This window comes from Chiloscyllium punctatum, chromosome 8, assembly GCF_047496795.1.
Source record: "Chiloscyllium punctatum isolate Juve2018m chromosome 8, sChiPun1.3, whole genome shotgun sequence".
Taxonomy (NCBI): Eukaryota; Metazoa; Chordata; class Chondrichthyes; order Orectolobiformes; family Hemiscylliidae; genus Chiloscyllium; species Chiloscyllium punctatum.
Window position 1 is genome coordinate 17,062,390 of NC_092746.1, and position 27,302 is coordinate 17,089,691.

At 42.8% G+C, this 27,302-nt stretch overlaps 1 protein-coding gene across 1 annotated transcript in view; it reads right to left on the bottom strand.

Annotated features, from left to right (window-relative positions):
• Nucleotides 1-27,302, bottom strand: part of myo10 (myosin X) — a 335,499-nt gene that overhangs the window by 161,465 nt on the left and 146,732 nt on the right. Inside the window, exons 10-13 of the mRNA XM_072575194.1 lie at nucleotides 10,379-10,508; nucleotides 9,869-9,987; nucleotides 1,252-1,398; nucleotides 945-1,045 (exon numbers count right to left, since the gene is read on the bottom strand). Coding sequence (XP_072431295.1) covers nucleotides 945-1,045; nucleotides 1,252-1,398; nucleotides 9,869-9,987; nucleotides 10,379-10,508 — 497 coding nt within the window. The remainder of the gene's footprint in view (nucleotides 1-944; nucleotides 1,046-1,251; nucleotides 1,399-9,868; nucleotides 9,988-10,378; nucleotides 10,509-27,302) is intronic.

Here is a 27,302-nt window from a genome sequence, read left to right on the forward strand (position 1 = left end):
GGTAGTGGAGATGTGCAGAGAAATCTCGATGTCCATGTAGATAGATTGCTGGAAGTTGCCATCCAGGTTGATAGGGTTGTTAAGAAGGCAGACGGTGTGCTAGCTTTTATTGGTAGAGGGATTGAGTTTCAGAGCCACAAGGTCATGCTGCAACTGTAGAAAGCCCGGGTGCAGCCTCAATTGGAGTATTGCGTACTGTTCTGGTCACTACATTATGGGAAGGATGTGGAAGCTTTGGAAATGGTGCAGAGATTTACTAGGATGTTGCCTAGCATGGAGGGAAGGTCTTATGAGGAATTGCTGAGAGACTTGAGGCTGATTCATTCCAGAAAAGATGGTTGAGAGGTGACTTAAGTGAGACATGTAAGATAATCAGAGAGTAAGATAGGGTGGACAGTGAGAGCCTTTTTCCTCAGATGGTGACAGTGAGCACAAGAGGACATAGCATTAAAATGAGGGGTGATAGATATAGGACAGATGTCAGAGGTAGTTTCTTTACTCAGAGTAGTAGAGGCGTGGAACACACTGTCTGAAACAGTAGTGGACTCGCCAACTTTAAGGGCATTTAAATGGTCATTGGATAAACATATGGATGAAAGTGAAATAGTGCAGGTGAGGTGGGTTGCAGATTAGTTTCACAGGTCGGTGCAACATAGAGGGTCAAAGGGCCTGTAGTGTGCTGTAATGTTCTATGTTCTGTGAAAGAACTGTGAACACTGTAAATCAGGAACAAAAACTAAAGTTGCTGGAAAAGCTCAGCAGATCTGGCAACAGCTGTGAAGAAAAGTCAAGAGTTAACGTCTCGGGTCTGGTGACCATTCCTCAAACCCGAAAATGTTAACTTTGATTATTCTTCAGAGATGCTGCCAGATATGCTGAGGTTTTCCAGCAACTTCTTGTTTTATAATTATTTACTGTTGAGTTGCAGCTGATACGATATTTACCTGTTATATTCTAGCTGTTCCAAAGAAAATATGTGCTTGTTGAAATATTCCTGAAGTTTTTCATTTGCATAATTTATGTTGAATTGTTCAAACCGATTTACCTGTTGATAAATATAGCAATTACATGCAAATTAATAGGAAAGAGTTAAAAATGCAAAGACAAGTCCACAAAGAATAAATCGGGATTGCAAAACACAAGCCAGAGAGAAAGACATAACGGAGAAAGAATAATACAAAGAGTAAGAAAGGTGGTGAAGAATAATTTTCATGAGTGCTTTAAATAAAAATAACCCTCAATTTACTATACCTCAAAATTCTCAAATCCAAATATATCAAGGACGCCCACAGATCTGTAATCCTCCTTTCCTTTTATTCTATTATTGATTTTTTTAATAATCCATGAAAAACATTGCGAGTAAAGTGCCATGGCCATTGAATCTCTGGAATCGATTCCCTGTGGAGAAGGTAACAATTTAATTCCATTTTACTGCACTTCAAGCTCAATTTTAAAATTAGACAAAAGGGCACAAAGTTAAAAATACTCAAAAATGGTCATCATAAACCTGTAATAATGACTTCTTCTGCAAGCTCAGCCTGATTATTCAGTTAAATTATTGCCACGGGCAACATTCATTGCTGCTGAGTAGTCAAACTTCTAATCAGAGGAAAATAATGCAAGAGACTAGCACAAGTTCTGGTTAACTTGCTGCACTTAAAGCCTTCAATTTTAAAACAGAGGTGTACAAGTGGCATCAGCAGTTCATGGAAGTCATTCTACAAGACAGTTGCTTTGAAAGCAGAAGGAATGGATCAAAATGTTTGCAGACTCTCCAATACAGCACTGAAGGAAACTGTAGTTGGGAGTGTGGTGCTGGAAATGCACAACAGGTCAGGCAGCATCTGAGAAGCAGGAGAATCGACGTTTTGATGAAGGGCTTATGCCCAAACTGTCAATTCTCCTGCTTCTCGGATGCTGCCTGACCTGCTGTGCTTTTCCAGCACCACACTCTCACTCTGATCTCCAGCACCTACAGTCCTCACTTTCTCCTGAAGGAAACTGCAGTCAGGTCAAATAGCGATGCAGATCTCTGCAATCATGATAACCTTGAGGACGTGCAATGCCAAATAAGTTCAAAGACCCAAGAATAATCAAAATCAGCAAATGTCTCTTCAGATGCCACGTTATTGATGTCAACAGTCACTTCCTACACTGTTCAATCTACCGTATTCCTTTCCACAATCTCTATTCATCTTGAGTCATTGTTCACATTCATAGCCTCACAACACAGCACTGCTGTAAGCTTCACAGCCACACCAGATATATGCAAATACTACCAACTATTTAACGAAGTCATCACATCACCTATTACAATAGTCCCAGGCACGTTGTTCTCACTTGCAGGTGGTGTACAACCAGAGGTAGCACAAGCTAACTGGTAGGAGTCATGAAATGCAGCCTATTCTTATCCCTTTGGAGGGGAATGTATTCACCTGAACTGCAGTGGTCATGACTTAGGCAGCAGTATGACTGTAAACAATAATGAAGGCATTCAATTCTCCTTACATTGCACTTTCTCCTTATTGCTTAAGCTAAGTCAGAATAGATAAGTACAAGAAGGGGAGAGTCATGAGGCTGGAACACCATCTCAATTTCATTCAGGAACCATCGGCTCACACACTTTGTAAGGTAGGGCAAAGGCAGGAATTGCAGATGGTGAGCTACAGAGACGACATTCAGGAAAAGGAAAAAATATTGGGTTCTGACACAGAGCTCTCAAGAGAAGATTTCCATGGAAAAGCACACAGGAAACCACTAGAAATAAATATTTTGAATAACTTTAGCATGGGAGTTACCTGCAGGAATACCTACATTAAATCAGTGAAATGTTTTTTCAAACTGGAAACAGAGTGTGTCGGGTTAACACATTTCTGTAAATAAGTGAAGAGTAAGACAAGAAATTCTAGAAAACCCCAGATATTGAGCAATATATGGGATTGTACATTCCCAGTTGAGATGTATCCTAGTGTGCTGTTGGAGAGAAAGGAGGAGATTGCAAGAACATTGATATTAACCTTCAAATCCTCCCTGGCCTCAGGCCAAAGGAATACAGGACAGCTAATGTAGTACTATTATTCAGGAATAGTGGTAGGAATAAACCAGGAATTGTACGCCAGCGAGAAAAAAAAAAGTGGCTGGAAAGGTATTGGAAAAGATTCTGAGGGACAGAATTAATCTCTATTAAGAGAGGCAAGGATTGTCACAGGTTGGTCACGCTAGCAAGTTTGATGAAGTTTTGCATGAGGTGACTAGGATTGTGGATGAGGGTAGCACAGGACTTGAATAAGGCTTCACAGGGTCTCACATGGGAAACTGGTCAAGAGGTAAGTGCTCATGGGAACCAGGACAATTTGGCAAATTGGATTCAAAAATAGGCTGACGTACAGGAAGCAGAGGATTAAACATTGCACTGATGACTGGAAGCTTACATTTAGTGGCATCCTCAGGGTTTAATGCTGCATTCTTTGTTATTTGTAGCATATATTAAATGATCAAAACATGAAGGTGGGAGGTTTGAAGTTCACGGATGAGACAAAAATTGATAGTGGGGTCAAAACTGATGAGGAAAACTTTAGACAACAGGACAATATAGACAGGCTGGTCAGATGGGCTGAACATTGACAAATACAATTTAATATTAGAATGGGTGAAGTGATACATTATGGGAAGACTAATAAAGCAAGGAAGTAGATAATAAATGGTTGGGCATGAAGTATGACGTTAAGAGGGACCTTGATATGTACATCTACAAATCCTTGAAGGAAATAGGATTGGTAGATAAAATGGTTCAGGTAGCATATTAGATATCTGCCTTTATTAGTCAAGGCATTGAGTACAACAGCAGGGAAATTATAATGGAACCATATAAGGTGTTCAAAAAACCACACCTAGAGGACAGTGTGTACTCTAAAGAAGTCACATTAAAGAGGGGACTCACCAGGATGTTGCCAAGCTTGGAGAGAAGAGGAGAAACTCGACAGGTTTTCCTTACAGCTGAGAAAGCTGCCTAATCAACATGTGCAAAATTATGAGGGGCATTGATAAGGTGGTAGGAAAGGACATTTTCACTGAGAAGAAGGATCAATAATCAGGGGAACATACGTTTAAGAAAAAGGAGATATGATCTATAGGGGAATAAAGGAAGAATTTTTTGACCCAGTTGGCATTGGTGTCTGGAGCACTCTAAGTAAAAGGGTTGTGCAGGCAGAATAATGACATTAAAGTAGTACTTAGATGATTACTTGTAATGTCATTGCATGCAAGGCTATTGGCCAAATGCAGGAAAGTGGGATTAGAGTAGATAGGTGCTTGATGGGCACAAGGGGCGATAGGTCTCCTTTCTGTGTTGTCAAACTGTGACTATGCAAGTTAATAGACATGATGTGGAAATACCTAGTGTAACTGTGAACTTGCCAGAAAACACCAAGAATCATGGACAAATCCAGCATCCACATAACTTGCAGAGTTTGAAGCTTAATCTTTCCAGCATTGAAGTTGTGCCTGATCAGAGAGCTCACCAAGGGTTTGTTGGTTGATGTCTTTCTATTCAGCACAAGATGCCACAATAAAAAATCTCAATGCTGGAATTGGAAGCTCAGCCTGCTGCCATTACGCTTGCAGATACTGGTGCCGATTGGGGCTTTCAGTGACTCTAATATATCCTCCAGAACCTTACTAAGACTTATAAGCTGTCACCCTGATGGAGTGACACTCCATGTCACAGAGAATAAATCTGCTGATTGCTTTTAGATCACCAGTCATCTTCCAAGCACAACTACCACATGCATTCCTCCTGCCTAGGTGGCCCACACTAATGCTACTCAGACCAAGGTGGTACCATTAATAGATAGTCTTCAAAAGGGCAGAGCTAATGTAGGTCACCCTGCAAAACCATCATGCTCATAAAAGAAATGAGTATTTGACTTGCTGTGTTTCAGTCACTCCGCAGGAACACCAAATCTCCCCTTTGGGGAGATAGTGGCCTTGTGATGGTTATTACGGTTAGACAATTAATCTAGAAATTCAGCTAATCTTCTGGGACCCAGGTTTGAATCCTACCATGGCAAATGGCGGAATTTGGATTTTAAATCTGGAATGAAGGATCTCTTGATGACCACAAAACCATTGTTGATTGTTGAAAAAGAATACACCAGGGTCACTCATGCCCTTCAGGGAATGAAATCGGCCATACTCATCTGGACTGGCCTACCTGTGACTCCAACCCACAGCAATGTGGTTGACTCTGAACTATCCTCCAAAATGGTTTTAATAAGCCACTCAGTTCAAGGACAGGCGATGTTGGCTAGCCAGCAATGCCCACATCGTACAAGTGAATTTAAAAAAGACTCAGAATTTGAGACTAAAGAGCTAAGTTGACTTTTGTTTGTAAAATTGGATAGTCCGTTTCATAAAAGTGTTTGGATACCTATTTTGAGGTGCCTTGACCTTGAGCATTGTGGTGACAAATAGCATAATGCCCAACTGTGTGGGTTGAGACTAATGTTAAGTAGGTACCCACGAACCTCATAGCTACTGTGTGGGTTGTTATGGTGGCTCAAATACAGATGGTACAGCACATGCAGAGCAGACAGTGACCTGCATCATGCTGTCAGCATGGTCACAGACCGGCTATAGGTTGAGGGAGTGGAACCTTTTGTAATTGTGCAACATTTTTCAAATTAGATATGGTGTATGCAAAATAAAATATGTCGTCAACAATATCCTGCACCATAAGGAAATATGCTGCCTTCCATCTTTCTATAGAGCAATCGGTTTTGTAGTCTTTGCTTACAGTGTGCCAAACACCTTCCTTCCATAACAATGAGTAATTAACTGCCCACCCTAGCCTGGATGCATCCAATATAAAGAAATACATGGTTGTAGTCATCTTCTAAGTTATGGAAAATGCTACCTTTGTCCCAGTCAGAACCTGGAAGGGGCCCTACCAAAGGTGATGGATTTCGGTGAAGGTTCTTTTGGTAAACACCATCACTAGGCACAACTGTCCCGCAGTGAGACTGAAGAGAGAGAATTGCTCCCGACATTGCTAACTTCTCTTTGACAAAGAGAAATAGGTCAAGCTAGCCACATTGATAGCCCATGAACAACTTGAAAAAACCTTGCAGGAGTTGCAGGACGGGTATAATATTGGCAGATTGTGAAGCTGCACAGTTGTAACATTGCTTTCACTCCTAGTGTATTTTACAGTCTCTTAGGCTCACCTATCTCAGCATCAGCAGCAGGAAGACCTCCACACGCTCTCCCCATTTAGTTGTCAATTGATTTCTACTGGTTATTACAGAATTATCAGAAATAATTGCTAGTTTGGACAGTTATGTAAGCTTGATGAAATCCAAAAGGGACTGGCTTTGCAGTTTCAAAGAGTTCACATCAAACCAGTTGCTTCTCATCTTTGATGTTGTAGTTTTCACTACCTTCACAGGTATTACCAGCAGCACAAGTGGAGGTGATGGAGGAAATACCTTGGACTCTGAGATACCTATTAAATTCATGCTCTGTAGGCTAATACAATTCCTGCCCTATCATGGAGTCCATTGATTGTGGTTGAATGTTTTAGAGCACTGGACATATCTCTGTAATATTTTAATAATGTTAGTATTGTGGCTGAATGGACGCGCTTGACTAGCAGCACAGCTAGTTTTGGTGCACAAGCCTTCAGCACTACTGTCAGAATATTGTAGGGTCGTTGCTGCATCCAGTTCAGTCACTGTTGTTTGATGTTACAGTGAGAATTGAATTGGTTAGAGACTGGCATAATGAGATGTTGGTAACTCTAGGAGACTAAGATGGATCATCTACTCAGCAATTCTGATTGAAGATAGATGCAAAATCTTCAGACTTTTCTTTGGCATCCGCAAGCTGTGCTCGCCACCAAGGATGGGGATATTTGCAGAGCTCTTTCTCCTATTTATTAGATGTTGAATTATTCTCCACCACTCAAGCAGGATGAGACAAGACTGGAGAGCTTATATCTGATCAATTTGTTTGGAATCTCCTAGCCAAATCTATTGCAGCGTCTGCTGTTCAGCATGCAGGCAGTCTTGTGTTTTAGCTTAACTAGGCTAACACTTGATATTTAGGTATTCTTAGTGCTACTCCAGGCATTCCTTTCTCAAATCTTCACTGAACTCAGGCTTATCTCCGGGGACTTGAGGTTTAGAGTGTGGGATATACTCAAATGCCATCAGGTCTCAGACAGACAGTGTTTGAATATGATTCTGTTCCTGCTGGTGGTCCACAGTAGCTCTGAGTTGCTTGAGATCTGCTCAAAGTCTGTCCTATTCCCATTTAGCCAAGTGGTAGTCTCTCACAGCACAACAGAATGTTTCCCGAATATGAAGATGATTCTTCCTGCCCATGATCATGCGTAGTGAACATTCTTACCAATGATGTCACAGACAGATGCATCTACAACGAGACAAGCTGGTGAGGATCAGGTCAAATGGATTTTTTCATCTTGTTCATCCTCTCAGCACTTGTCACAGACCCAGTTTAGAGGCTATCTTCATTAGGACTCAGCCAACAGTGATGCTGCTAAGGAAGTTAAATCACTCAACACCAGGTTATCGTCCAACAGGTTTATTTGGAAGCACTCGCTTTTGCAGCGCTGCTCTTTCACCAAGTGATTCTAAAGAACAAGATCATAACACACAGAATTTATAGCAAAAGTTTACAGTGTGATGTAACTGAAATTATACATTGAAAAAGACCCGGATTGTTTGTTAAGTCTCTCATCTTTTAGCATGACCATATTATAAGAATGAGAGACTTAACAAATCTGGGACTTCTTCAATATATAATTTCAGTTACATCACACTGTAAACTTTTGCTATAAAGTCTGTGTCTTGCAATATTATTCTCCACAATCACCTGATGAAGGAACTGCGCTCTGAAAGCGAGTGCTTTCAAATAAACCTGTTGGACTGTAACCTGGTGCTGTGAGATTTTTTATCTTTGTTCACCCCCGTCCAACACCAGCGTCTCCAAATCATGGCAACTAAGGAAGTCTTGGTGAAAAGATTGAAATCCCTCATGCAGAATACCATCAGTGTATCCTTTTTTTTCCAAATTTGAACAATTTTTAAAATTCAACTCTTCAGAGATATTATTATACGCCTCCGGTCCAGGTAGGACTTGAACCCTTCTGGTCCAGAGGTAGGGACACTATCTTGCCACAAGAGGGCCTTGTTCTTCTTTTAAAGGGAGGCCCATCATGGAGAACAGCTGAGGTCACTCTATAATCAGTTGGTGGTTCTTTGACCATGTTGACCTGATGCCAAGAGACATCAAGCGGTCTGGAGTCAATATTAGGTCATCCAAAGCAACTCCTTCTGAATAGCATGGGCTCTGATGGATTTGTTATGTCAGTGCGACCATACGTAATGCTGAATCTTACTTTGGAGGGTGTTTCACCATGAGGCTGACTTAATTTTCTTGACCATACCTTATCAAACTTGCCTCATTCACCATATTGCCCCATTCACCATATTGCCCATCCCTATGGCTTCTCACTTTTGCAAACCCATGGCCATCTTATCACGTGCTGTTCCCAAGAATCTCTGGCTCCAACACTAAGAGATCCTGCATAACCAGTCAAGCAACATGAGTCCAAAGTTGCCTGCACAGTTCCTGACATTTGCTCTGGACATAGCAGACAAGGGATATTTGGCACCTTGCTGGAAGGCGTACTGCTCAGGGAGATTCTCCTGCTCCTTGGGATGCTGCCTGACCTGCTGCACTTTTCCAGCACCACACTCTCGACTCTGATCTCTAGCATCTGCAATCCTCACTTTCTCCCTGGGACTCTACTTTCATTCAAGTTTAAAAACTGTGAGGCAATCTCATTGAGAGATGTGAGATTCTTAACAGGCTTAACAAGGTAAATGCTGAGAGGATGTTTCCTCTCATGGGAGAATCTAGGACCAGAGGGCATAGTCTCAGAATTAAAGGATGCCAACTTAAAACTCTGAGGAGGAGGAATTCCTTCTCCCAGAGGCTTGTGGATCTTTGGAACTCCTTGCCACAAAGAGTTGTGGGGACAGACTCCTTGTGTGCAATTGAGGGTGAAATAGATACTTCATAAGGAGGGGAATCAAAGGTTATTGTGAAAGGGCAGGAAAGTGAAGGTGAGGAGTGTCGGATCAGCCATGATTCTATTGAATGGCACAGCAAACTTGAATGGTCGACTCCTGTACCTATTTCTTGTTGTCTTATGGTCTTTCCATTGACCCTCCCTCAATGACCACTGACCTACAGCTGGACCTGCTGCACTTCAGACTCGAGCTTCCTTTCTTAAATGTTGATGTGCCATGAGTGGCACAGCTGCGTCTCTTGACCACATGACAAGACTTTCGCTACAAATGACCCTATCCCATAAATCAGAGCCTGATCACCTTCAACAGCACCTCTGCCGAACGCCACTTAAACAAGACCTTGTCTTTCTGTGCTGACATTTGAGGACCAAAACACCAGTCATGTCATCTTGCTAGTCCAACTCCATTTGAGGACACTAATGCGATATTTTCCAGCTTTGTGCTGACTGTTATCAGTTACCACACCAGGCAGTACGTTGGCCACTCCACACTGACATGTCACCCGATCTCTCACAAGCTGAACCCAATACTTAAACACAGATTCTGATTCATACACATTCCACCCTCTTAAAGGCTTCATTAAATACTGATCAAAGTGATTTTGCTCAATGTGAATGTCTTCCTGCCTTGTTTATTGCTAATTAGTTGTCTGCTAACACATTTAACCATATAATCGTAATAATATATCAGAGCTTTATTGACTTAACAGTTCAGTTAGTTCATGAATACACCAATGTATTCTCGATTTTTACCTGCTCTACAGTCAGTGGTGTGCTGATTTCCTCACCCCTGAGAATCATGGACCGGTGAGTCAGCACTTCTGTAAATTTCATGGAGTCCAACCCAAGCAACTCTGCTGCTCTTCCCAAAGCTGAAGATGAAGAAATACCGAGATCCATGAATTGTTTTTATTCAAGTTACTCATTTAGCCAAGATGATTTTTATTACTCTCTGGCTGTTGCATCACAACATTTTGTTCATATTTTACATTAATTATAAATTGATCAAAATAAATTGAGCAATGTTACAACTTACATTGTCAAGAAAGGTTTGATTTAAGAGCTGAATCTACACAAAGTTTAGTCATATCACAACTCACCATAAGAATGGAGCATTGTTTCAAATACTTCTACTGGCATGTCCAAAATCCTCAAACAATAATTAAAAGTCCACCACATTCACAAGATTTCTCAATTCACAAACATACCAATCAGCAAAGGTAACATAATTTTTCTCTGAGAAATCGAGTTACATATATTTACCATTTTTTGAGGAAACTTGTGCCCCTCCAGCAATTACAAATTCAATATTCCCAAGATGCAGCACTCCAGCAAGTAGCTTCAGCACCTCCAAAATTTCTTCAGAGCTGAACTTCATCACTCTCATGGCAGTCTGGAATGAAGCAGAGTGACATAGACATGTATACAGTTGAAATAAATTTTAATTCAGATTGTCTAGGGATTTTAACAATTCAGCTTTGCTGCAACAGTTTCAAGGCTTATTTGTTTGGTACATCTCAATTTGCAGTTTTATAGATTAGATTAGATTAGATTACTTACAGTGTGGAAACAGGCCCTTCGGCCCAACAAGTCCACACCGCCCCGCCGAAGCGTAACCCACCCATACCCCTACATCTACATCTACCCCTTACCTAACACTACGGGCAATTTAGCATAGCCAATTCACCTGACCTGCACATTTTTGGACTGTGGGAGGAAACCGGAGCACCCGGAGGAAACCCACGCAGACACGGGGAGAATGTGCAAACTCCACACAGTCAGTCACCTGAGGCGGGAATTGAACCCGGGTCTCCGGCGCTGTGAGGCAGCAGTGCTAACCACTGTGCCACCGTGCCGCCAGTTGGCTTCCTGTCAGCTCTCTAAGGAGGTGATTTTACAGAGCCCAGAGGAGCAGGAAAGTAGAAAGTGGGATGACTTGCATGGTGGCACAGTGGTTAGCACTGCCTCACAGCGCCAGAGACCTGTGTTCAATTCCCGCCTCAGGCAACTGTCGTGTGGAGTTTGCACATTCTGCCCATATCGGTGTAGGTTTCCTCCCACAGTCCAAAAATGTGCAGGTTAGGTGAATTGGCCATGCTCAATTGCCTATAGTGTTAGGTGAAGGAGTAAATGTAGGGGAATGGGTTAGTGTGGACCCATCGGAGTGCTCGTCGGAGGGTCGGTGTGGACTTGTCGGGCTGAAGGGACTGTTTCCACACCGTAGGGAATCTAATCTAAGTAGATATACTATGATTTATTTTTATTACACAGTGGTTTCCGAAACTTCCCAAAATACTGTCTGGTTGACCTCATACTGAGTGTGGATGCTCTTTCAAATATTCCTGCAACTGATTTTGTGACACACATGAACTTATTTTAAGGGGCAGAAATATTATACTATTTTATGAGTTGACTACCAATTTGTTTCCCCAATCTTCTTTCTGATTCTTCTATCTGTAGTCACACTTTTCAATCCCCTCCTGTCAGTGGCCCACTCCTCTTCCAACCTTACAACAGCCAAATCTCTTGACACATCTTTCCAGCTGATCCTCGGCTTTCCTTTTCTCCTTTTTCTCAACAGTCCAATTTCCTCACACTTCTCTTCTCTCTCCCAGTCATTGTTGGCCGTACCATTTCAATTTCTTACAAAACATTTTCTTCAATGATCTGTCATTTCAGTGTTGAAGCTGATTGCCTTGAATTCTAGGTGCACGAAGTCTTATAATCTGTTGCATAGGTTTGGAACTTTGGGGAACAAAAAAAAGGTCAAAACACTGCACTTTAAAAAGGAGAAGTAGTAAAAACAAAGGCAGCGACCACGTGGGAAATGAATCAAACAGAGAAAGAAAACCCTGCACTACAGGTGACCCAGTAATGAATCGGCCCAACCATCTCTGTTTGATTTCAAGTATCTCTGGAGTTCATCTAATAAAAATAAACAGTGAAGTTCACAGTTGATCTTGGAGAAACCTGTGTGGAGGAGCTCGCAGCAAGGGGAGCAGCTAAGTGACTAGCCTTCTTGTGTTACCTTGTTGGGCCTTTTTTGTAAATCTATAATAATAAGTAGGGTGGTTGCTTTTTTTGAGTCAAGGTTTTTATTGAGTCTCTTGAGTAAACTTTAAAAACATTAAACATGGGTGCTAAGTTAGCCTGGAGCAGTGTTTTCAGAGCAGTATTTTCTAGGTCTGTGATTGTTCAGGTGCAAAGATGGTCTTTAGGAGAGTGATGCGCACTTAGTGTCATAGAGATGTACAGCATGGAAACATACCCTTTGGTCCAACCTGTCCACGCCAAAAAGATATCCCAACCCAATCTAGTCCCACCTGCCAGCACCCGGCCCATATCCCTCCAAACCCTTCCTATTCATATACCCATCCAGATGCCTCTTAAATGTTGCAATTGTATCAGCCTCCTCCACTTCCTCTGGCAGCTCGTTCCATACCCTTACCGCCCTGTGTGTGAAAAAGTTGCCCCGAGGGCTCTTTTATATCTTGCCCATCTCACCCTAAACCTATGCCCTCTAGTTCTGGACTCCCCCCATCCCAGGGAAAAGACCTTGTATTGACCCTATCCATGACCCTCATGATTTTATAAACCTCAATAAGGTCACCTCTCAGCCTCTGATACTCCAGGGAAAACAGCCTATTCAAACTCTCCCTATAGCTCAAATCCTCCAATCCTGGCAACATCCTTGCAAGTCTTTTCTGAACCCTTTCAAGTTAGCAAAGATAACCTATAACACAATATCGCAAGTTGTAGCATCATTTCTTCGCTTTTATACTTGCTGCCTCTGTTTATAAACCCAACGATCCAAGAAGCAGCCTTAATGTCTGCATTTCCACTTGTCTGGCTATCTTCAGATAATTGTCCACATGAACATCAAGGACCTTCTGCTCCTGTATTCCTCAAAGTTGAGCCATGGAGAGATAACACAGACTGACTGAGTGTTCCTTCCACTAAAACGCATTACCTCACATTTCTCTGTATGTAGATTCATTTCCAGGTGTCTGCCCACTTGGTCAACTTGTCCCCTCTCAAACCACTTAGCATCATCCTGACAATTCACTATTTTCCCTAACTTAGTATCATCTGCAAATTTGGAGATTTTGCCCTCAACACCTATCTCCAAATTATTAATGTAAATCAGAAAAAGCATGGTTCCTAACACCGATCGCTGGAAACCACTGTGATATTGAAGAGTTAACTTGCTTTGCTGACCGGCAGGAAATTGCATGTCCCAAGGCTAAGGTAGGATGCCTCTGACTTGCAGGCTCCTGTCAGATGTGGGAGATTGAGGAGAGTCTCCATGTTACTAATGCTTGAAAGTGTGTTTGGCTCTAAATCCTATCAGATCTCATGGATTGGTTGGAGTGGCAGTTAGTGGTAACGAGGAATTTACAGGAGCTAAGGCATGTGATGGACGGCAATTGTAGGAAGGAAAAAAAAATGAAGTTACAATCAGGTAGATGAGTTACCTCCAGGAAAGGTAGGAGAGGGAGATAGGTAGTGCAGGAATCTCCTGTGGCTATCTCCATCTCAAACAAAATGCTGTTTTGAAATATTTAGAGGGTGATGGACTCTCAGTGGAATTTGGCACTGACACTGGCTCGAATATAACAAGGGGTAAGGCAGGTTCCAAGCAATTAATTGGTACAGGGAACTCTTTAGATAGAGGCACAGACAGACATTCCTGCCGCTGATGGCAAGATATCAGAATGGCATATGGCCTCCCTGGTGCCCGGATGAAGAATATCTCAGAGAAGCTGCAGAATATTCTCAAAGGGGAGAGGGACCAGCAGGAGATCGTTGTACACACTGGAAATAATAAGATAAGAAAAGGACGAGATTCTGAAAGACAGAATATTCGAAGCTCAGCAGGAATTTAAAAAGGAAGTCCTACGGGGTAGTAATATCTGGATTACTCTGTGCCATGAACTATTCAGACTGGAATTTGGAGGATAGAGCAGGTGAATGTGTGGCTGAGGAGCTGATGCAGGGGAGAAGGATTCAAATCATTGGAATCTCCCTGGCGAGTGACATGTGGAAGAAGGACAGATGAAACCTGAATGGTCGGGCTCTAATATACTGGCGGGGAGATTTGCTCCAGCTGATCAGGAGATATAAAGTGTAGTTGGGAAAAGGAACAAGTCAAACAGACAGTCGGGGCAGGCAAATAGAGAATACGGAAGGACTCAAACTAAATTTATTTTAATGCAAGAGATCGAACAAGTAAAGCAGATAAACTCTGGGCATGCTTGGGAAATGTTGGATCACAGCAATTACAGAGGCATAGCTCAGAGATGGTCAGGACTGGCAGCTTAATGTTCCAGAGAATAGATGTCATAGGAAGACACAAAGGGAGGCAAGAGAGATGGGGAAGTGGTGTTTTTGACTAGGAATAACATCATGGCTGCACTTAGGGAGGAGATTCCAGGGAGCAGGTCCGGGAAGTTATTTGGGTTGAACTGAAAAGTAAGAAATGGATTATTGGAACCTTATTGGAATTGTGATACAAAGACCCCACCCCCCCAATAGTCAGCAGGAATATGAGAAACACATTTCTAAGGAGATCTCAGTTATTATCTTTAATAATAATAGGGTGGTAATGGTAGGGGATTTGAACTTTGCAAACAGACTGAGGCTGCCATGGTTTTAAGGGCTTGGATGGCTAGGAATCTGTTAGGTCTGTACAACAAAATTTTCTGATTCAATATGTGGATGTACCTACTGGAGAAGGTGAAACACCTGACCTACTTTGGGAAATAAGGCAGGGCAAGTGACTGAGGTGTCAGTGGGGGAGCACTTTGGGGACAGTAACCATAATTCAATCAGTTTTAAAGCTATAATTGAAAAAGGATAGACCGGATTTAAAAGGTGAGGTTCTAAATTGGAGTACAGCCAATTATGATTGTATTAGGCAAGGATTTTCAAAAGTTGGCTGGATGCTGCTAAAGGAATGCTTGGAAAATAGGAAGCCTTCAAAAAATGAGACACAAAGTCCAGGGACAGTACGTTCGTTTTAGGGTGAAAGGAAAGGCCGGTGAGTTAGGGAAAGCTGGATGATGAGACAAACTGAGTTAAAAATCACAACACCAGGTTATAGTCCAACAGGTTTGCGTGCGATTTTTAACTTTGTCCACCCCAATCCAACACCAGCATCTCCAAATCGAGACAAATTGAGGTTTTGGTCAAGAATAAGGAGGAAGCGTATGTCAGGTACAGAGATTGACTTAAGCCCTTGAAAAATATAATGGCAGTAAATGTATAATTAACAGGGAAATCAGGAGGGAAAAAAAGGGGCATGGTATGCCTTTGGCAAATACAGTTAAAGAGAATCCAAAGGGATTCTACAAATACATTATGGACAAAAGGGTAATTAGGGAGAGAGAGTACCATAAAGATCAGCAAGGCCACCTTTGTGTGGAACTGCAGGAGACATTAAATGAGTGTTTGGCGCCAGTGTTTACTGTGGAGAGGGACATGGAAGATGTAGAACATGGGGAAAGAGGTGGTGGTGTTGAATATCTTAAAACCCATAACCTGATCGAGCGTCCCCAACCCTGTGTGAAGTTGTGATTGCTAGCCCCCTTTGCTGAGATATTTAATGAGGTGCTGGAAGCCTAAAGGGTTAGCTAATGTGATGCCACTATTTTAGAAAGGTGGTAAGGAAGAGCAAAGGACAGTAAGACTATAACACATTAGAACAGAAATTAGGCCATTCAGCCAATAGATTCTGTTCCACCATTCAGTCATGGCTGATAAGTTTCTCAACCCCATTCTCCCCATAGCCCTTGATCCTCAAGAACCTAACTATCTCAGTCTTAAATATACTCAATGATTTGGCCTGCACCACCTTCTGTGGCAGTGAATTCCATAGATTCACCACTCTCTGGTTGAAGAAGTTTCTCCATATCTCCATTTTAAAAGGTCTTCATTTTACTCTAAGGCTGTGCCCTCAGGTCCAAGTCTCTGCTGCTAATGGAAACATCTTCCCAACATTACTCTGTCCAAGTCATTCAGTATTCTGTATGCTTCAATTAGATATGCTTCAAACGTTCCTCATCTGTTAAGCTTTTCATTCCTGGGACCATTCTCGCGAACCTCCTTTGAACACGCTCCAGGGCAGATTCATCCTTCCTGAGATACAGGGCCCACAATCTCATACAGTACTCCAAATGTGGTCTAATAAGAGGGTTATATTGCCTCAGAAGTATATATTCAGATGCTGTCCGACTGGTTGTGCTTTTCCAGCGCCACACCTTTTGACTCCCCTTGATGAAGCTATGTTGACTTTGCCCTATTTTACCATACACTTCCAAGTATTCAGAAATCTCAGTGCCATCACTGCATATGCATTCCAAACTACTGACATAACCTGCAAGTTTACCTTGAGAAAATTCTGGACAAGAACTCCCAAGTCTCTTTGCACTTCAGCCTTCTGAATTTTCTCTCCACTGAGAAAATAGTCCATGCCTCTATTCTTCCGACCAATGCATATGACCTCTCACTTTCCCACGTTGTACTCCATCTGCCACCTCTTTGCCCACTCTCCTAACCTATCTAAATCCTTCTGCAGACTTGCCACCTCCTCAATGTTACCTGCCCCTCTACCTATCTTTGTATTGTCTGCACACTTAGCCAGAATGCCTTCTATTCCTTCATCTAGATCATTAATATATTAAGGTGAAATGTTGTGGTCCCAATACAGAGTTGCAGAACACCACTTTGTCACAGGTTGCCATCCTATGGAAGACGCCTTTTATCTCCACTCTCTGCTTTCTGCCAACTAGCCAAGCTTCTCTCCAAACCAGCAAATTGCCTCTGACACCATGGGTATCTTACTTAGTAGCCTCCTATGTGGCATCTTGTCAAATGCCTTCTTAAAATCCAGATAGATAGCATCCATTGACTCTTGGTCTAACCTGCTCCTTATTTGCAGATTTGTCAGGCATAACCTCCCCTTGATGAAGGAAGAAATGAGGACTGCAGATGCTGGAGATCAGAATCAAAACGTGTGGCGCTGGAAAAGCACAGCCAATCGGACAACATCCAGGGAGCAGGAGAGTTGGCATTTCGAGCATAAGTTCTGCATCCTAATGAACGCTTACGCTCGATACAGCGACTTTCCTGCTTCTCAGATGCTGTCCGACTGGTTGTGCTTTTCCAGCGCCACACCTTTTGACTCCCCTTGATGAAGCTATGTTGACTTTGCCCTATTTTACCATACACTTCCAAGTATTCAGAAATCTCATCCATCACAATGGATTCCAGGATTTTCCTCATGACCGGAGTTAGGCTAACTGGTCTGTAATTTTCTGTCTTTTGCTTTACTCAGTTTTTAAAACAGGGTTGTCACTTTAGCGATATTCCTCGGAGACCCTTCCTGATTCTAGCGATTTCTGAAAGATCACCAATAACGCCTCCCTTATCTCTTCAGCTATCTCCCTTAGAACTCTTGGACATAGTCCATCTTATCCAGGTCACTTATCCAACTTCAGGCCATTCAACTTCTCTAGCACCTTCTCCTTGGTGATAGCTACCATACTCAGCTCTGTCCCTTACTCTCCAATTTTTGGGATATTGAAGAGGAGAGTGTGAAACGGACTGTTAAGCTAGAAGAGATACCTGTTAGGAAGGAAGATGTGTTGGACATTTTGAACAACTTGAGGATAGACAAGTCCCCCGGGCCTGACGGGATATATCCTAGGATTATGTGGGAAGCAAGAGAGGAAATTGCAGTACCGTTGGCAATGATCTTCTCGTCTTCACTGGCAACGGGGGTGGTACCAGGGGACTGGAGAGTAGCGAATGTTGTGCCCCTGTTCAAAAGAGGGAATAGGGATAACCCCGGGAATTACAGGCCAGTTAGTCTTACTTCTGTGGTCGGCAAAGTAATGGAAAGGGTACTGAGGGATAGGATTTACGAGTATCTGGAAAGACACTGCTTGATTAGGGACAGCCAGCACAGATTTGTGAAGGGTAGGTCTTGCATTACAAGTCTTATTGAATTCTTCGAGGAGGTGACCAAGCATGTGGATGAGGGTAGAGCAGTGGATGTAGTGTACATGGATTTTAGTAAGGCATTTGATAAGGTTCCTCATGGTAGGCTTATGCGGAAAGTCAGGAGGCATGGGATAGAGGGAAATTTGGCCAATTGGATAGAAAACTGGCTAACCGGTCGAAGTCAGAGAGTGGTGGTAGATGGTAAATATTCAGCCTGGAGCCCAGTTACAAGTGGAGTTCCGCAGGGATCAGTTCTGGGTCCTCTGCTGTTTGTAATTTTTATTAATGACTTGGATGAGGGAGTCGAAGGGTGGGTCAGTAAATTTGCAGATGATACGAAGAGAGGTGGAGTTGTGGACAGTGAGGAGGGCTGTTGTCAGCTGCAGAGGGACTTAGATATGATGCAGAGCTGGGCTGAGTAGTGGCAGATGGAGTTCAACCCTGCCAAGTGTGAGGTTGTCCATTTTGGAAGAACAAATAAGAATGCGGAATACAGGGTTAATGGTAGGGTTCTTAGTCAGGTGGAGGAACAGAGGGATCTTGGGGTCTATGTACATAGATCTTTGAAGGTTGCCACTCAGGTGGATAGAGTTTGTAAGAAGGCCTATGGAGTATTATCGTTCATTAGCAGAGGGATTGAATTCAAGAGTCGTGAAGTGATGTTGCAGCTGTACAGGACTTTGGTTAGGCCACAGTTGGAGTACTGTGTGCAGTTCTGGTCGCCTCACTTTAGGAAAGATGTGGAAGCTTTGGAGAGGGTGCAGAGAAGATTTACCAGGATGTTGCCTGGAATGGAGAATAGGTCGTACGAGGATAGATTGAGAGTTCTCGGCCTTTTCTCATTGGAACGGCGAAGGATGAGGGGTGACTTGATAGAGGTTTATAAGATGATCAGAGGAATAGATAGAGTAGACAGTCAGAAACTTTTTCCCTGGGTACAACAGAGTGTTACAAGGGGACATAAATTTAAGGTGAAGGGTGGAAGGTATAGGGGAGATGTCAGGGGTGGGTTCTTTACCCAGAGAGTGGTGGGGGCATGGAATGCGCTGCCCGTGGGAGTGGTAGAGTCAGAATCATTGGCGACCTTTAAGCGGCATTTGGATAGGTACATGGATGGGTGCTTAATCTAGGTTAGAAGATCGGCACAACATCGTGGGCCGAAGGGCCTGTTCTGTGCTGTATTGTTCTATATTCTATGTTCTATTGCTTGCGTCTTCCACTGTGTAGACTGACGCGAAGTAAATGTTCAGTTCTTCAGCAATTTCAGTGTTCCCCACTACTACCTTGTGGGCAGCACGGTGGCACAGTGGTTAGCACTGCTGCCTCACAGCGCCCGAGACCCGGGTTCAATTCCCGCCTCAGGCGACTAACTGTATGGAGTTTGCACATCCTCCCAGTGTCTGCATGAGTTTCCTCCGGTTTCCTCCCACAGTCCAAAAATATGCAGGTCAGGTGAATTGGTCATGCTAAGGGGTAAATGTAGGGGAATGGGTCTGGGTGGGCTGCGCTTTGGCAGGTTGGCATGGACTTGTTGGGCCGAAAGGCCTGTTTCCACACTAAGTAATCTAATCTCTCCAGCATCATTTTCCAACAGCCCAATGTCCACTTTTGCCTCTCTTTTGCCCTTTATATATCTGAAAAAATTCTTACAGTCTTCTTTGATATTACTGGCTAACTTACCTTTTTTTTAAAAAATAAATTGTTTGTATGTAAGCTTCCCAATCCTTGGCTTCCCACTGTCCTTCACCACGCTTTCTTTTCTGCTTTTATGCTATCCCTGACTTCCCTAGTCAGCCATGGTTGCCTCATCCTCCCTGTATCATGCTTGTTTATCCTTAGGGTGAACCTCAGTTTTGTCTCCTGAATCACTCCCAGAAACTCCTGCCATTGCTGTTCCACTGTCTTTCCTGCTAGGCTCCTCTCCCACTCAATTCTACCCAGCTCCTCCCTCATGTCTCTATAGTTGGCTTCATTCAGCTGCAATACCATTAACTCTGATTCTATCTTCTTTCTCTCAAATTGCGGAGTAAATTCTATCATATTGTGATCACCGCCTCCTAAGGGTTCCTTCACCTTAAGCTCCCTTACCAAGTTGGCCTCATTGCACAACACTAAATCTAGTGTTCCCTGGTGGGGTCCACCACAAGCTGCTCCAAAAAGCCATCTCAGTCATTCCACAAATTCCTTTGCTTGCAATCCATGACCAACCTGATTTTCCTAGTCCATCTGCACACCAAAATCTATTTTTGTTTCACCTTTGCGGTTCCCCAATTCTACCCACACAGATTCTACACCATCTGACCCGACTTGGTTTCTTACTATTGATTTAATTTAATTTCTTACTAATAAGGGAACCCTACCCCCTCTGCCCACATACCTATCTTTGCAATAGGATGTATATATCCTTGAATATTCAGCTCCTAATCCTGATCCCCTTGCAGCCATGTCTCCATGATGCCCATGGCATACCGGCCAATTTTGATAGACTCGTCAACCTGACCTTGATGATGGGCATGTTGTTGGAGGGAATCTTGAGGGACAGGACTTACATGTAGTTGGAAAGGCAAGGATTGATTATGAATAGTCAACATGGCTTTGTGCGTGGGAAATCATATCTCACTAACTTTATTGAGTTTTCTAAGCAAGTGGCAAAGAGGAATGATAGAAGGCAGAGCAGTGGATATTGTCTTTAGGGCTTTCGTAACATGCTGAACAAGGTTCCTCATGGTAGACTGGTGAACAAGGTTAGATCACATGGAATACAAGGAGAGCGAGCCATTTGGATACAGAACTGGCTAGAAGGTGGTGAAGGGTTGCCTTTTTATCTGGAGGCCTGTGACCAGTGGTGTGCCACAAGGATCAGTGCTGGGTCCACTGTATTTTATTATTTATATAAATGATTTTGAATGTAAATATATGAGGAATGATTAGTATATGTACAAATGACATGAAAATTGGTGGTGTATCGGACAGTGAAGAAGGTTACTTAAGGAGGGCGACGTGACATGGTCAGAAGGGGTGAGGAATGGCAGATGGACTTTAATCTGGAGAAATGCCAGGGGCTGTGTTTTGGTAGGGCAAATCAGGGCAGAATGTATACACTCCATGGAAAGGTCCTGGGAAGTGTTGCTGAACAAAGAAGCCTTGGAGTGCAGATTCATAGTTCCCTGAAAGTGGAGTCCTTAGGTAGATTGGATAGCAAAAAGGGGGTTTGGTGAGCTTTCCTTTACTGGTCAGAACATTGCGTCTACAAGTTGGGAGGTGATGCTGCAGCTGTACACGACATTGGTTAGGCCACTTTTGGAATATTGTGTTCAACTTCTAGTTTCCCGGTTATCAAAAAGATGTTGTGAAACTGGGAAAGGTTCAGAAAAGATTTATAAGCATGTTGCCAGGGCTGGAGGGTTTGAGCTGTCAGAAGTTGATTAGGCTGGGGATTTTTTTGCCTGCAGCATTGGAGGCTGAGGAGTGACCTAATAAAGGTTTACAAAATCACGAGGGGCATGGATAGAGTAAATAGACTAGGTCTTTTCCCTGGGATGAGAGGACATCGTTTTAAGGTGAGAGGGAAAGATTTTTAAAATGGCCTAAGGGGCAACTTTTTCACAAAGAGAATGGTGTACGTACGGAGGAGCTGCCAGAATTGGTGGAGGCAAATATAATTACAACACATTAAAAAGGCATCTGGACAGGTATACAAATAGGAAGGTGTAGGGGCATATGGGCCAAGTGCGGATGCGGATCGTTAGCTGTCTTCCTGTTTGTCCTATGTCGTGTTTTGTGCAGTCCTTCCATGAACACTAACTAGCCACGAAACGACACGACCAGCTATCCTTAGTATCCACACACGCAGAGGACAAGCAACATGAGTTCGACTGGGACAACACTACTATAATAGGACAAGCCAAACAGAGAACAGCCAGGGAATTCCTAGAGGCATGGCACTCATCCACAGATGCAATCAATAAGCACATCGACCTGGACCCAATATACCGACCACTGCAGCGGACAGCTGGAAGCGGCAGATTCAAACCACTACAAATGCTGGAGGAAACATCACAGAAGCGCTTCACAGGAGGCTCCCAAGCACTGAGGATGTCACCTAGACAGGGGACGAAACATCTGCACCAGAAATTCCCAGCCCGGCGAACAGAACCACAACAACAGGAGAGACCAGAGTTTGAATTGGTTTTTGGAGTGAATTTAGGTCAGAAAGATTGCACCTGAAAAAGCTACAGGATATTTGATTGCTCCCTGATTGTCATGATGTGGAATACTGGGGTGGACAGAGTCAAAAATCACAACACTGGGTTATAGTCCAACAGGTTTATTAGAAACTGCAAGCTTTGGGAGCCCCCACTCTTCCTTCAGGCAGCAAGTAAATGAAAGAGAGTATATCGAACACAAAATTTATAACTAAAAGATCATACAACATATACGAATGCATTGAACAAACTAAGATGGCTATTAAGTATTTAATCAATCATTTAGAGCTGCAGGTTTTGATTGATTAATACGTAAATTCTCGTGTGATTTTTGACTTGCTCCCTGGTTGCCTTCTCAGCATCGAGTTATCCAAAGTTCAGAGAAAAAAAAAATCAAATAATTATTACTCAGAACAAACTGGAATGTATCTGGTGTTCTCAGAAATCAAACAAGAAATAATCCCATATGTTGGTGATTTGAGAGATTGTGGAAACTGCTTAAGTGAACAGGCCAGTTACATCTTTTTTTTTCCCCCTTTTGATTTACCCATTAACTGCATCTGACTGGGTGGTCTGTCTTTGAGAGATTAATTTTGGCCCCAAAGAGGATTGCATTTTAAAACTTCAGACATTAATTACATTTTCTTGTTAAAACAAAAGATCAAAGAACAGTATAGCACAGGAATAGGCCCTTCAGCCCACCAAGCCTGAACCTACACATGACATCTTTCTAAATTAAAAACCTTCTGCCTCTACATTGTCCACATCTATCTATTCCCTGCATGTTCATGTATCCGTCAAGATACCTCTTAAACATTGCTCTTTTATCTACTTGTAACACCTCCTCTGGCATTGCATTCCAGGCACAGACCACACTATGTGAAAAAAAAACTTGCCTCTCACATTTCCTTTAGACATTCCCCCTTTTACCTTAAATCTATTCACATTTATACCTCGGGGGAAAAAGACACTGGGTATCCATTCTATCCATGCCTCTCAATTTCCTAAACGTCTGTCAAATCACCCCTCAATCTCCAACGTTTAAGTGAAAACCAAACAATTTGTCCAATCTCTCCTCATAGCTAAAACCCTCTCCAAACTAGGCACCATTTCAGACAACCAGAACTGTATGGAAGATTCGAAATTTAATCGAACTGCAGTTCTACACAACTGCAACATGACTTGCCAATTTTTATATAATTTATGTCCCCATGCAAGCATGCCAAACGTTTTCTTGACCACCTTATCCAATTGTGTTGCCACTTTCAGGGTATTGTGGACCTGTATGCCTAGATCTCCTGCATGTTAAAGGTTTCTCAGGGTTCTGTCATTTATTATATACTTCCCCTCCAAACTTAGACTTTCCAAACTGCATCACTTTGCATTTAGTCAGAGATGGACAACACTGAAACAAACCCTTCGGTCCAACTCGTCCATGCCGACAAGATATCCCAACCCAATCTAATCCCACCTGCCAGCACCTGGCCCACATCCCTCCAAATCCTTCCTATTCATCTACACATCTAGATGCCTTTTAAATGTTGCAATTGTACCAGCCTGCACCACTTCCTCTGGCAGCTCATTCCACTTACATAACACCCTCTCCATGCAAACATTGTCCCTTAGGTCTCTTTTATATCTTTCCCCTCTCACCCTAAACCTTTGCCCTCTAGTTCTGAACTCCTCCACCCCAGGGAAAAGACTTTGCCAATTTATCCTATCCCTTTATGATTTTATAAACCTCTAAGGTCACCCCTCAACTTCTGATGCTCCAGGGAAAACAGCTCCAGCCTATTCAACCTCTCCTTATAGCTCAAATCCTCCAGCCCTGGCAACATTCTTGTAAATCCTTTCTGAACCCTTTCAAGTTTCACAACAGCCTTCCAATAGAAGGAGACCAGAATTGCATGCAATATTCCAAAAGTGGCCTAAGCAATGTCCTGTACAGCCGCAACATGACCTCCCAAATCCTATACACAATACTCTAATAAAGGAAAGCATACCTTCTTCACTATCCTATCTACTTGCGACTCCACTTTCAAGGAGCTATGAACCTGCACTCCAAGATCTCTTTGTTCAGCAACACTCCCTAGGACCTTACCAGTAAGTGTATTAGTCCTGCAAAGATTTGCTTTCCCAAAATGCAGCACCTCACATTTATCTGAATTAAACTCCATCTGCCACTTCTCAGCCCATTGGCCCATCTGGTCCAGATCCTGTTGTAATCCGAGGTAACCTTCTTCACTGTCCACTGCACCCCCAATTTTGGTGTCATCTGCAAACTTAGTAACTATACCTCTTATGATTACATCCAAACCATGTATATAAACGACGAAAAGTAGTGCACCCAGCACCAATCCATGTGGCACTCCACTGGTCTCAGGACAGATTAAGTTTGATCTGTCATTTCTTCCTTCAAGTCTCCAACCTATCTATATCCTTCTGTACTCTGGCAATTCTCTTCACCATCCGTAGTGTCATCTGAGAACTTATGAAGCAGACCACCTACATCCTCCTACAATCAGTGATATACGGTGGCACAGTGGTTAGCACTGCTGCCTCACAGCGCCGGAGACCCGGGTTCAATTCCCGCCTCAGGCGACTGACTGTGTGGAGTTTGCACGTTCTCCCGTGTCTGCGTGGGTTTTCTCCGGGTGCTCCGGTTTCCTCCCACAGTCCAAAGATGTGCAGGTCAGGTGAATTGGTCATGCTAAATTGCCCGTAGTGTTAGGTAAGGGGTAGATGTAGATGTAGGGGTATGGGTGGGTTACGCTTCGGCGGGGCGGTGTGGACTTGTTGGGCCGAAGGGCCTGTTTCCACACTGTAAGTAATCTAATCTAATCTAATCTAATCATATACAAGACATGTTACAAACAACAGGGCTCCCAGCACTGATCCCTGCAAAACACAACTGGTTGCAGATCTCCTGTCAGAAAAGCACTTTTCCACTGCTGTTGTTTACCTTTGTGCTGTTCATTGTATTGTTACTATTTGTTAAGTCTTTTATTTGAGCTGTAAACCTGTTGCTCTAGTCTCGAGTGTTCACAAAGTTGTACTTGTTAGTCAACAAGTCTGGTTAGGTAACATTTGAGGGTGTATTTTGAGTGTCATTGAGTTTTCTAATTTTACTATGTTATGAACATAGATGTTGGTTGGAAGGTTAATTCAATTTGACTGTTGTAATAAATAAGCCACTTGGGACTGAAACAAGGAGCTGCTTCTTCACCCAGAGACTAGTGAGATTGTAGCAGAGTCTGCCACATAAATTGGTTGTGGCTAAGACATTGAATATTGTCGAAAAGGAGGGAGATGGCGGGGCGGGGGTTGAATTTCCAAGGGCTAAAAAGGGATCAGAAGGTATGGGGTGAAAGCAGGAAAAGATTATTGATTTTATACGGTGGAGCAGGCTGGAAGGGCTGAATCAACAAGGTAAAAAACAATGACTGCAGATGCTGGAAACCAGATTCTGGATTAGTGGTGCTGGAAGAGCACAGCAGTTCAGGCAACATCCAAGTAGCTTCGAAATCAATGTTTTGGGCAAAAGCCCTTCATCAGGATTCCTGATGAAGGGCTTTTGCCCGAAACATCAATTTCGAAGCTACTTGGATGCTGCCTGAACTGCTGTGCTCTTCCAGCACCACTAATCCTGGAAGGGCTGAATCGCCAACTCCTGCTCCTATTTTATCTGCGTACACGTCTTGCAACAATGACCTTCAAAGATACTCAAACTAACACGATGGCACAATGGGTTTGCTCCCACAGAGTTAGGTCAGTACTTGAGCTTTATTTCATTAAGTGCTCACTCTAACATCTCAAGCCATCTGTTTGAGGAGAGATCCACAGTGGATCATTTGCACTGGATCAAAATTAGAAATGGCACTGCAATTGGTGATGTATAAATTTTTCACTATACTCTTTGATTATGTCTGACAATAAAAGGTTATTCTGATTCTCAGACTAGCCGCTTACTTTACTTTCTCTGATTCAGAATAGAGTTGATAGGATCTGGTAACCTAGGCCCAACCATGTTCACCTCCTTCAATGGCCTACCCTCCATTTAAGTCTGATGTGGAGATGTTTGTTGACGATTGCAAAACATTCAGTATCATTCACAACTTCTCAGAACTAAAGCAACCTGTGTCCATGTGCTGCAACGTCCAGATTTGAATTGGTAAATTGTAAATTAACATCCACACCACACAACAGCTTGGCAATGACCATCTCCAATAAAGCAGCAATGCACAAACATTGCCCCTTGATGTTTAGTGGCATTACCATTGCTGAATCTGCCACAACATTCTGGAGTTTCCACTAACTAGAAACTGAACTGGACAAGAAACATGTGTACTGCATCTACAAAACATCAGAAACTAGGAGATCCGTGATGTATAAATGACGTCTTATCTCTGCCATGTCTACCCACCATTGACAAGAAATAAGTCAGAAGCATGATAAATAATTGCAACTGGCATGCACGAGTGCAGTTGCAACAACACTCATGAATATTAAAACTGTCCAGGACAAAGCAACCTACCAAAGTTTCTCTGAAAGCATCCTCCAAAGCTATCATGCTTACCAGTCAAAAAGGACAAATGCTTGAAGCACCCAGTTCCTCTGTAAGCCACACACCATCCTAATATGGAACTGCAGCACAGTTCCTCCAATTCACTGGATGTTCTATTCTAACAGCTCTATGAACACACCTCCATCCAAGGAACTGTAGTGGCTCAAGGAGGGAGCTCACCATGGTCTTCTCAGTGATGGGGATACCCACATGATATGAATAAGAACAAACTAATTGAAAGGTGGATAGTTCATGTATTGGGTCTCTATAATTTTTTTAAATTACACAACTTTAATATTCTGCATCACGTGAAATGAAGGGAAGTAAAAGTGAAAGCATTATGCTGATGAAATCTGCAATCCAGGGAAGGTGACAGCCTAGTGGTTAAATCATTGGTCTGTTAATCCAGTGACCC